General features: G+C 41.6%; 1 protein-coding gene across 1 annotated transcript in view; it reads right to left on the bottom strand.

Moving 5' to 3' along the window:
- LOC145392636 (polycystin-2-like protein 1) overlaps positions 1 to 12,192 on the bottom strand; it is a 59,319-nt gene that overhangs the window by 25,002 nt on the left and 22,125 nt on the right. Inside the window, exons 7-12 of the mRNA XM_080266961.1 lie at positions 7,592 to 7,702; positions 4,730 to 4,860; positions 3,578 to 3,709; positions 2,686 to 2,813; positions 890 to 974; positions 400 to 539 (exon numbers count right to left, since the gene is read on the bottom strand). Of these exons, the coding sequence (XP_080123087.1) occupies positions 400 to 539; positions 890 to 974; positions 2,686 to 2,813; positions 3,578 to 3,709; positions 4,730 to 4,860; positions 7,592 to 7,702 (727 nt within the window). The remainder of the gene's footprint in view (positions 1 to 399; positions 540 to 889; positions 975 to 2,685; positions 2,814 to 3,577; positions 3,710 to 4,729; positions 4,861 to 7,591; positions 7,703 to 12,192) is intronic.

The raw sequence follows: 12,192 nt of genomic DNA, 5'->3' as shown, positions 1-12,192 counted from the left end.
TATATGTCACCACTTCAGCACTAACAACCACAATCCATATTGAATACATGCTAAGGCTGTCTCATACAGGACTGGTGTATTGGTATTAGTGGAAGTATTTTTATGACAGGTCTGCTGGTCTTCTGGCAGATCAGTAAAGTCTGATTTTATGAAATTCAAATCCTTACACTGTTCCCTGCCCCAGTTGGGATTCAAACCTGGGTCCATTAAGACTGCAGGCCACCTTTCTACTGATTCAGCCACAAGAGACTGATAGCTATGGCCTTCATTAACCACTTCATAAACAGGAGGCTCTCCAAAGATGAATTAAACTGCCTAATAGCAAAAGAAATAAATGAAGAAGAGCCATCATCATAGCTGAGTAAATTATAGTTGATGACTATGTTGTACTGTACTCACTTGATGACACAGAACAGGTTGATGTTTGCATTATACACAGTGAAGTCGATGAAGATTGCCCTGGTGGCTCGCTGAATCCAAAGGTTCTTCCTCAGGTCTGCCAGAATGCTTTGGGTCTCACTCCTGTTCAGACCCAGTTCCTGTCCAAGAGTGTGGAGGGTGAGGGAGGGGGGTAGGAGGAAGGCAATGGGAGAAAGGCCTGTATTCTTGTCAAATGAGGAAGCTCCCTAACACCTTTTCCTAATCAATTTACTTTGCTTATTACACCTTACTCCCCTCTTCTGTGTTACTTAAATTCTTCCAAAATTGACAATCAGCATAAACAATGCACAAAAGACTATTACCCAGCCATATCCAAGACAGGTAAACAGACAGACAGAGACAACAGTTAACATCATCATCATCATCACCACCACCATCATCGTACTTGAACACTACCAGCACAAGACAACAGTTAACATCATCATCATCACCACCACCATCATCGTACCTGAACACTACCAGCACCAGAATATGTAGTGAGTTTTCCCCAGTGGCTCGACCCATCCAACGCCTCTTCAGAATGATAGACCCACCTGTAGAAAAATAAATAAATAAGTGAAAAATAAAAAAATCACACTCTCTGCTTCAACTTGGCCAAATATTACCATCTCTCTTTATCTTGTCTGCTCAGTTGTATATATAAATTAACGCTATAATTTATTCTTTTCATTTTACTTATCCTTATCTTCAGTGCTAAACTTTAACTATAGATTAGCTTATGATACTATTCACAAAGAAGTGTTGTGAAAATGATGTAGAGCTAAGTATTGTCTTTTTCTACTATTGAGCTGCAATAATAGATTAACTTATGCTAGTCATGAAGAAGTGCTATGGAAAGAATGTCCATTGTATCAGCTGCCACTGAGCTATGTGAAATAAACAGCAAAAGGCCAAGCAATCAGGTAAATATATCCATTACTTATAACAGTTAGACAGTGAATTTTACTCCTCGAGACTGGAGATAGACTGACAAACAGATAGACAGTGACTGGAGATGTTCTACTCATTCTATTCTTGCTATCTCCTGATGAATATATTCAATGTGTCAGGGAAAGCATGTGGAGACTGTCAGGCATGAAAGGACTGATCTTGCTGGTGAGTGTCTCAAGCGTGTAGAAGAGTTTTGTTACTTAGGAGACATGTTACAAGCTGGAGGTGAGGCTGAAGCTAGTTCTGTGGCTAGGGTGATGAGTAGTTGGAAGAAGTTCAGAGCTACAGCACTGCCTCTCCTGACACTGAGAGGGACTCTTCTTCCATGCTACAGGATCTTTGTATATGGCATGTGTTAGAAGTGTATTGCTGTATGGTAATGAAACCTGGGCAGTAAAGGAAGAGGATATTCACAGGCTTCAATGTACAGAAATGACAGTGATTAGGTGGATGTGCAGTGCGTCCTTGAGTGCAAGGCCTTGGGGGGCTAAGTTTATGATGGAAGAGTTGAGAGGAAGGATGGGACTGGAGTGTATTGGAGCTGTGATGAGGAGAGGTACAGTGAAACGGTTTGGCCATGTGGAGAGGATGGAGGATGACAACTAGGCGCAGAAAGTAAGAAGTGTTACCACTGGGGGTAAGGCTGAGAGAGGCAGACAGAAAAAAAACCTGGGACAAGGTCATAGAGTGTGACCTCAAGGATAAGGGACTGAATAAGGAGGCTGCTAGAGATCGCGCAGCATGGACAGCCGCCATAAGGTGACTAAGGCCAATGCATGCAAGCATGTTGGAGTCTTTATAAATGAAACAAAACAAAATGAAGACTTAGCCACAGCATCAATGAGCCCCATCAATATGAGAGATCAATAAAATAGTCTGCCAGCAACAAAATTAAAGAAAAATAAAGTGAAAAATATTCATGGGGGTTAAGAAAAAAAAAAAAAGTGATGCGTTCATGGAAGATTTCATTGGGTGAAGAAGAAGAAAAAAAAGAAGGCTGATAAATACATGGCAGGATTCACTGGGTTATGAAAACAGACCAATACATACATGGAAGAAATAACTGGGCGAAGGAAAAAAGGCTAACAAATACATGGAAGGATGCACTGGGTTATGAAAAAAGACTAATAACATACATGGAAGGATTCACAGAAAAAAAGAAAGAAAAAAAAAAAAGAGATGCATACACGGAAATATTCATGGGTAGTAGGGAAAAAAAGATACGTACATGGAGGAATTCACTGGGATGAGAAAAACAACCGATACGTACATGTGAGGGTTTCTTTGGGTTGATAAAAAAACACCCACACTTACGCAGAAGAATTGTCCCCATTGCCAAAAGGTTCGGTATCCTCGACACCCTTTGAGTACTGCGCATAACACTGCTTGATGCTCCCTGAGAACTCCGCCGGGATGGTGCATGACTTGTCCTTCACTCGTAACTGTGTGTGTGCGGGGGGGATGAATTAGGTTGGGTTGGGTTCAGTTGGGTTAGGTGGTTAATTTAGGCCGGGTTGTGTTGGGTTAGGTTTAGAGTGGTTTGGTTTGGTTTGGTTTGATCTGGTTTGGTTTGAGTTGAGTTGGGCTGGGTCAGGTGAGAGGAGGTTATGTTAGATTGGGTTGAGGTTTGGTTTGACTGGACTGGATTGGGTCAGCCTGAGGTTGATTGGGTTGGTGTTGGGTTGTGGTTTGTTTTTCCTGAGTTCTCTTGGGCTGAGCTGTGTTCAGGACTGTTTTGACTGAGCTGGGTTAGGGCTGGCTAAGTTGGGCTGGGAGAGGCTGGGTTAGACTGGACTGGATGGGGTTACAATGGGTTAAGGTTGCTGGGTTAGGTGTGACAGGGCTGGGTTACACAATCCTGGGTTAGGCTACACATGGTTACATTAGATTACACAAAACTAACTTTGGTAACGATGAATCAGGTCTGCTTAGTAGGATAACATGGACTGGGACAGGTTAGAAGGCTAGGACGGGTTAGGATAGGCTGGATTATACCATGCTATAGTCACAGTTAGGTCAGATCAGGTTAGGCTGGATTCAACCGGGTTAGGTTATGACAGGTTAGTAAAGCCTAATTCTGTCACAATGCACATTCTACATTTTTCTAATCAACTGTTCACTCTTATTTATTTAGCATTTTTGAGAGAGAGAGAACGGAGAAAGGATGAGGTGAAGAGAAGAGAAAAATACAGTACCATCTTTTTACCTGTCTCAAGCGTGGTACCCCAAGCAAGCGGTTCTCGTACAATATATTCCGGTCGTCCTCCCCCATCTCTGTCTTCTTCTCATCATACCAGTACTCCCAATACAGACCATCCAGTAGCACATTTTCTGAGAACTGGGGAAAAGGCGATTATCCAACACTACGAATCCAAACTAACAGTATTTTTAATTTTATGCTTGCAATCTCCAATTTTATTCAAGAAAGGTGATTTCTCAAACTGTAAGAGTTAGATATAGCCTTCAAAAACCCCTTCATTGCTAGATAAAGCTGAATGAAATCACCGAGGAAACAGGAATCACCTTAACTAATAAACCACCGATGTGAATGGGTTCAGTGGGAAATATATACTGCCAATCCTTGTACTATGTTGCTGATGTGTTTCAAAATATTGTAACTTTTCCCATATACAGTACAGTAATATGGTACTGTAATGTAAACTGGGGGAACTATAAATCACTCTGACAGGTAGCAGTGTATCTTTGTGTAAATTACTGTAGATTTTACAGCAAGAGAATGTAAATGAGGCGACATATAATTATGATTTTCTAAACAGTGGAATCAGTTCAAACCAAAATTTCAGCCCCATCAAAATAAAACTGGGTAAGAAAATACACATACACATTGTCTCATACTGTCTCTTTCTTTTCAATCTATGCTGTTCTCTCACAATCACAATTCTTTTTCCTACCTTGCAATGATGTGAAATAGGACCTAGAAACAATGCAAGAAAAGTACCAATGTGGGAGAACTACACACAGCATGTGAACTGAAAAATTATCTATCTATCTATTCTCAGGTCTTTCAATCCCATAATGGGTGGCCACACATAAAATGCCCCCACATCACCCTGTCCTCTGTTGTACTGTTGCTCTCCTTCCAACTCACACCTCTTTCTCTCATTATCTTTCCACTCCATCCCTCCATCTCATCCTTGGTCTCCCCCTCTTCCTTAATCACATACACCCTTCTAGTTAGTCACTCACCATCCTCTCCACATGACCAAACCACCTCAAAGTATTTCTCTTACCACTTTCAATCACATCCACATCAACACCACAATGCACCTTTATTTCAGCATTTATCAATCTCTCCAGTTAAATATGCCACACAATAATTCCACACATTTCTACTTACCCGCCAAAAATCCAGGACCTGCGTTGACCCCCTAAAGGTGTTCTTGGTATCCGGGAAGGGGGCATCCAAGAAGAGGTCACTGAGCACCTTCGTATAATAGTACATTGTCTGAGAGGTCATGGCGAAGGTGACTGGGGGGGAGAGAGGGTGAAGGTGAGTATGATTAGTGGTGGTTGTAAGTTACCTGGGATGTCATACTGAACATGAATGCGAGAGTGAGGGAGAATACAGTAAATCCGCATTGTAAGTTGCACTTCGGGACACTATTCTTTGCTATTAACCCCTTTTCAGCATTTTTTTTTCCCCTCATGCAAAAATAAAATGGAAAAAATGTCACTGGACTGAAAGGTTAACCCTGTGAATTTATTTTCTTTTTTTCTACTCCCTGACAATTCTATGCAACACAGAAAAGGCCTCTTGTGCTGAAGGGAGATGGTGGACTGCAGGTGGCAACTACAGCATGAGACACTGGTTCATCTTTTCGATGTGCCCGAGACCATAACAACAGCAACAACAACAACAACTGCAAGGACTTCTCTCAGCTCAACAACAACAACAACTGCGATGACTTCTCTTGGCTCAGGAAAACTGCTTGGTGTTTAACTACAGTACTTAACCCCTTTAATCCAATGACATTATTTTATATTTTATTTTTGCTAGCACCAGGTGTGACCATGTGCAGATGATGGACAATGAGAGACTGACCAGAAGTGTGTATGAGAGTGAGGTGCAAGAGGAGAGGAGGAGGGGGAGACCAAGGATGAGATGGAAGGATGGAGGGCAAAAATCTATGATAGAAGGGGGGGGGGGAGTCTCTCAGTCTCCATCCTCTCCACGTGGCCAAACCATCTTGGAGTATTTATCAACGTTTCTTCCCTAAATCAATGTCAGTCACTATTATTTTTCTCCAAATTTAAACAAACTCAGCATCAGCCTGCATAACTCAGCGCAGTGTGTTGGGGGGCAGGGACAAGGCTATGGGTACAAGGCAGCACTAGCAACAGAATCAATAGCACTGGGTTGGTATAAACAGAGTCTGGAACACATATGAATCCACCCACATCCATCTACCTTGTGTCTACCTGCCTATCGACTTATGTACAAACCTACTTAAATACAGCATCTTATCGTACCTATTTATATACGTACTTATCCATATTTACGTTTACCCTGCAATCTAGCTGCCTATCAAACTTTTTACCTACCTATCTAAATATATACTGACCTATGCATATATCTCAACTTACCAACCGACCTGTATATTGCACTTATCTGCCTAGTTTCCTACTGTATGTACCTTCCTGTCTGCCTACCAATCTACCTACTAATATACCTACCTACCTGATTACCTACCAATCTACCTATTAATATACCTACCTGATTACCTACCAATCTACCTACTAATATACCTACCTACCTACCTACCTGATTACCTACCAATCTACCTACTAATATACCTACCCACCTACCTGATTACCTACTAATATACCTACCTGATTACCTACCAATCTATGTACTAATATACCTACCTACCTGATTACCTACCAATCTACTTACTAATATACCTACCTACCTACCTGAATACCTACTCATCTACCTACACACTATAATTATCTGCCTGCTGGCCTATCAACCTGCCTACCTATACAAAATCTATATGTATCTGTGGAGCTGTTCTTCTATATATACTGTATCAATGCTTGTTCAATACACTGATACTGTAAACTAAAGAATATATTAAATCAAACTTTATACGTAAGCAAGTAGCTTCGGTAGTAATTTTGTAACTTAGAGTAAACTGAAATGGCCATGAAGTTCTTTCATAAGCAAGGAATTAACGTACAATATACTGTATATACTTTAATCACAGCTGTTGAAAAGATGGACGTGGACAGCAGCTGAGGTGGTACTGACGCTGTATGAAGCATATATGTAAGGATACTATACATCTGCTGTACATTAAACGGTTCTACTGCTCATACAATATAATGGATGGAGGGAGGGGTGTATGAGAGAGAGGGGTGTAAGTTGGGGAATGGGCAGCAAAATGACAGGGGACAGGGTGACATGGATGAGATTGGTCTGTGGCCACCCCTTATGGGATTGAGGCGTCTGTCCACAGGTAGATAATGTAAACAGATTGTACGCTCACATAATTATGGTATTCACACACACACACAAACTCCAGTAATAGTCACTATGTAAACTTTATTTATTAGTGAGAAAAGTTACTAAATGGTATGATGAGTTTTGCAGGAAAATTATTAGAAACACTGCTACTGTTAAAGAAAAAAATAGTACAGGTATTCTTATATATAACTTTTTCTTTTTTCTTTTTACTAACAGCTGAAAAGGGGATGGTTTGTACTCATCTGCCACACAATGAGTACTACTAGGTTAGGCTATACTAGATTAGACTGAATCAGATATGAACGGTGTTGGGTTAGGTAAGATTACGTTGTTACATCAGGTAAAGTCAGGCCATGTCTGGTTAGGCTAGGTTAGATCAGATCAGGTTTGGTTTGGTTAGACTGAGTTGGATTAGGTTTGGTACGGTTTGGTCAGATTAGGTTAGATTAGGTCAGGTTAGGTAAGGTAAGGCCAGATTAGGTTAGGCTAGCTTAGGTTAGATTAGGTCAGGTTAGGTAAGGTAAGGTCAGATTAGGTCAGTTTAGGTTAGATTAGGTCAGGTTAGGTTAGGTTAAGTCCTGTTAGGTTAGATAAGGTTAGTTTGGGTCAGGTTAGGTTAGATTAGATTGGGTCAGGTTAGGTCAGGCTAGGTTGGGTTAGATTGGGTCAGGTTAGGTTTGATTAGGTTGTGTCAGGTAGGAAATGAGCTGAATTATTAGGTTAGATACTTACTGATGCAGAGAATAGTCAAAAAGATTATATAAACAACCAGCTCCCTCAAGGTGGTTCGTACGTACAAATCACGGTCTTCGTTCTTGGTCAACTGTCTGGTCGCCCACATACCTGTAATTAAGGGAAAGGGTAATTACTCTCTCTCTCTCTCTGACACACACAGACACAAACTCTTTAACTCCACCTCCTCAGTACAGGTTATAACACCTTAGAATTACTACTTGTAACTCCCCTCCTCTCTCTCTCTCTCTCTCTCTCTCTCTCTCTCTCTCTCTCTCTCTCTCTCTCAAACACACACTCACTCACTCACTCTCTCTCTCTCTCACTGACGTCATACTAGATTTAATGACATAAACCGCTTGGCCAGAACAGTTATACATACCTTAAGCCAGACAAAGGAACAGTTTAAGTCACACAGCATAACAAACTGCCTTTAATTCTACCTTCATGCCTAAAATTATCACGAAATGTAACCTGCTACTGTCATCATCATCATTATTATTATTATTATTATTATTATTATTATTATTATTATTATCATCATCATCATCATCCTATTTATCACAGCTGTTTGATCATCACCCGCACCACCGCCATTACTTGTCATCACCACCACCACCATCATCATCATCTTCATCGTTATCAATCATCAATCATCGTCATCCAATTTCTCATATTGCAAGAGTAGTTTGATCATTGCCATCAATCTCATCGTAATCATCACCACCATACTCATTATCACAATCATCATTAATAACCTTCATCACCATCATCACCACCACCACCACTTGGATCGCCATAATCATTACCACCAGCAGCACCACCACCACCACCACCACCACTTTCATCATCATAATCACTACCACCACCACTTGCATCATCATAAGCATCACCACCACCTGCACCATCATAATCTTCACCACCACCACCACGCGTCATCATCATAATCATCATCATCATCATCCAAGCCTCTCAAAACTGACCTCCAAACCTGTCTCTACTCAGTAACGACCCTTTCCCACGACACACCACCCTCCCTCATGCACACGCACACACAAAAAAAAACAACTATTCTCGCTCTACCTCTTCGTCTTAAGATAAAAAATTAATTCTTGGATTAGGCTTGCTTTAGGGGTTGAATGTCTTATCATGGGGCTGAAGAGGAGCCTACACGTGGCGGCATAATGACCCTGGGTGGAGCAGCTGCGGCGTCCACACGGGAACCAAATCTCTATATTTCCCTGCACCTCGCTGTGGGAAGGAACATGATCCGGCCCTGGCGGGGCGTTGTCTGCCCACAAAGGGGCACCGTCCCCAGCACGGCGAATTTACTGTACCAGTATGAAAGTCTCACAGAAGCTGCTTACCTGTCATCGACGGGTCTACTCGGCCACGCGGACTGGGTTAGGCAACAACAATATATCATACTAGTCACCTATTGCTAATGTCTGACGCAAAAATGACAGCAGTAATGATAAAGGTAAATGACCCAAGAAGTAAAGGTGGAATAATAACTCATGCACCAATGCCCATATTTATAAAGATTAATCAGCCAAAGTTGGGCAGAAGATGGCTTGCTTATAATTCTACATTCTATCGCACAGCTGCCACACACATCACAATCACATCAGAATAAAAAACTGGAAAAAAAAAAAATTATGGCATCTATTACAGTTATCGTCAAAAATAGTATCTTTATATTTTTTTATTTCCTTTGGTTTTCCTTCCTCCCTTCATTCTCTTAAAAAAAAAATACAATCCTGAACCCGCAGCCCAGCCATTTTAGGATTATAACATCATTGCAGTCGACTCAGTTTTCACCCAACATCAGCTCGGCTTATGTTTAACTGTAGTCAGATTGGAAGGTTGTTGGGGGTATACTCCCTTCACGCTAACTTGGCTTAAAACTCCCATTTCCATCATGAATGCTGTGTTATTACAAGACAATAGCACTGAAACATAATGCTAGTCACGAAGAAATGCTTTGGAAAGAATGTAAAGACGTGGTATTGCCTTTTTCTGCCATTGAGTTACGTATAATCTGCAAAACGATGATAATACGGGCCAAGTTAGAGTTTCAATAGATAGTAACCAAGGAGTCTCATCCCTACCTATGAAATTTCTATCTATCTACCTATCTACTGCCAGACTGAAATTTAAGGTTCACAGTTTCACGTACCCACGACATAGTCCTAAAGTTGTGAGAGTTGTCCAGTTCCGTTAGATGAAAAAAAGGGAGTCTAGTCTGTTCTTGTCAGCTCCATACGATTTTACTTATTTTAGGAAGACGATTTTATTTCATTTAGGAAGACGATTTTATTTATTTTAAGAAGACGATTTTTCTTATTTTAGGAAGACGATTTTACTTATTTTAGGAAGACGATTTTACTTATTTTAGGAAGACGATTTTACTTATTTTAGGAAGACGATTTTATATAACTCAGGAAGACGATTTTACTTATTTTAGGAAGACGATTTTATTTAAATTGGGAAGACGATTTTATATAACTCTGGAAGACGATTTTAACTCAGGAAGACGATTTTATATTGTTTAGGAGGACGATTTACTGACCTTAGGAGGACGATTTACTGACCTTAGGAAGACGATATTGTTTAAGAAGACAAATATATGTAATTTAGGAAGACGATTTTATTTAATTTAGGAAGACGATTTTATTTAACGTAGGAAGACGATTTTATTCACTTTAGGAAGACGATTTTAATTTAGGAAGACGATTGTATTTAAAGTAGGAAGACGATTTTATTTAACCCACTGGCTCCCAGAGTGCCTGTGTGAGGGCTTTTGCTGGAAGGGTGCTGGCCGTACCGCCCTCCGCCTGTCGGCTCATAGTCGCGAAGCTCATAGGTCCCTTCCCCGGGGTTCCCTTCTTTATTCGGTTTTGAAAATGCCCAGTTCCGTCCTATACTGAAGACACTGGGCGCTAGTGGGTTAACTTGGGAAGACGGTTTTATTTACCTACACCCATTCTATCTCTCTCTCTCTCTCTCTCTCTCGCTCCAAAGCAACAAAAAGAAAGTTCGCGAAAATTGTACCCGCCAAAGATTAAACAAAGGTAAGCTAATCCATTTATTCCTTGAGAGAGAGAGAGAGAGAGAGAGAGAGAGAGAGAGAGAGAGAGATTAACTACGAAGAAGGGTCGTAGCAGCCCGCCAGAGCTCTGCAAATGCCTCCAAGGACACGACATAATCCTGTATAATTCCTGTATCGCTGTTATCTATCCCTGTTATCCTTGTCGCTTATTAGTTATATAATGTGTGCGCTTTTTATACTAACACACACACACACACACACACACCGCTCGTTGGTGCAGTGGTAACGTTCTCGCTTGCCAACTGGTGGACGGGAGTTCGCGCCTCGCTCAGGTTGCGAAAAGTTTCACTGACGAAGTGTGTGGTTACTGTCCCCCTTGAGCAAGGTGAAGGGTGTGTGCGTGTGTGAAGGTTACAGCCTTGCCCTTAGATCGGACTATATGAGCTCTCAGCTCCCTTCCGGGAGGGTAAAAGCTGACGATCACGACCATCAAGTAATCCTGACCGACCCGGTGAATTACACACACTTTCCTATCAAATTTCCAACATATACCTACTTACCAATTAACTCACCTTCCTACCAATATACTTACCTACCTACCTACCAGCATACCCAACAAGGAACACACTTCTCTACCTTCCTACTAACATACTTACCAACCAATCCACCTTGCTACCTACATATACTACCGACCTACCTCCTTACATACCAATCACACACACACACACACACTACCCACAAACTTATCCATCAACCATTCATCCAAAAGAGCTAATACCTGCATACCATCATACTTACATACCTACCTACAGACATACCTACAGTACTTACATGACCATCGCATGACCAGTTGGCTTTGCATGATCGCATGGTAATTGGGGTGTGCAAGTCACGACACACACACACACACAATCCACAGGTGACTCGCAATTAATTTCTGCATTAGAGGTATAGAGGAAAGGGATTAGGCTGTGTGAATAGACGGGTGTTGCATGCCTGCCATTAAGAGGGGAGGGGGGCTTTTAGAGTGAAGGAACAGAGTGACAGGATGGATGATGATACGAAAATTTTGATTCCACTCGGTTAAATCTCTCTCTCTCTCTCTCACACACACACACACACACACACACACACACACTTCTTCCCCTTCCATAGTCATATATACCTTTCCTTTTCCCTTCCATGTATTTTCCCTCCCTTCTCTCCCCTCCTCCATTTCCCTTTCCTTCATCTTCCTTTTTCCCTTCCACTTTTCTCCACTTCATTTCCCTCCTTCCTTCTTTTCATATCTCCTCCTCTTCCCTCCCTTTCTCTACCTCTTCTCTCCCATCCTCCTCTTCTCCCCTCCCTTCCTCTTTATTCCTCTCTCCTTCTTTCCTCCTCCCTTCCTCTACCTCTTCTCTCCCATCCTCCTCTTCTTCCCTCCCTTCCTCTTCATTCCTCTCCCTTTCTTTCCTCCTCCCTTCCTCTACCTCTTCTCTCCCGTCCTCCTCTTCTTCCCTCCCTTCCTCTTCATTCCCCTCCCCTCCTTTCCTCTTCTCTCCCATCC

This window comes from Coenobita brevimanus, chromosome 23, assembly GCF_032717465.1.
Source record: "Coenobita brevimanus isolate Jiangsu-jjx chromosome 23, ASM3271746v2, whole genome shotgun sequence".
Lineage (NCBI taxonomy): Eukaryota > Metazoa > Arthropoda > Malacostraca > Decapoda > Coenobitidae > Coenobita > Coenobita brevimanus.
Note: the sequence above shows the minus strand (reverse complement) of the source record. Positions and strands in the feature narration are given on the sequence as shown.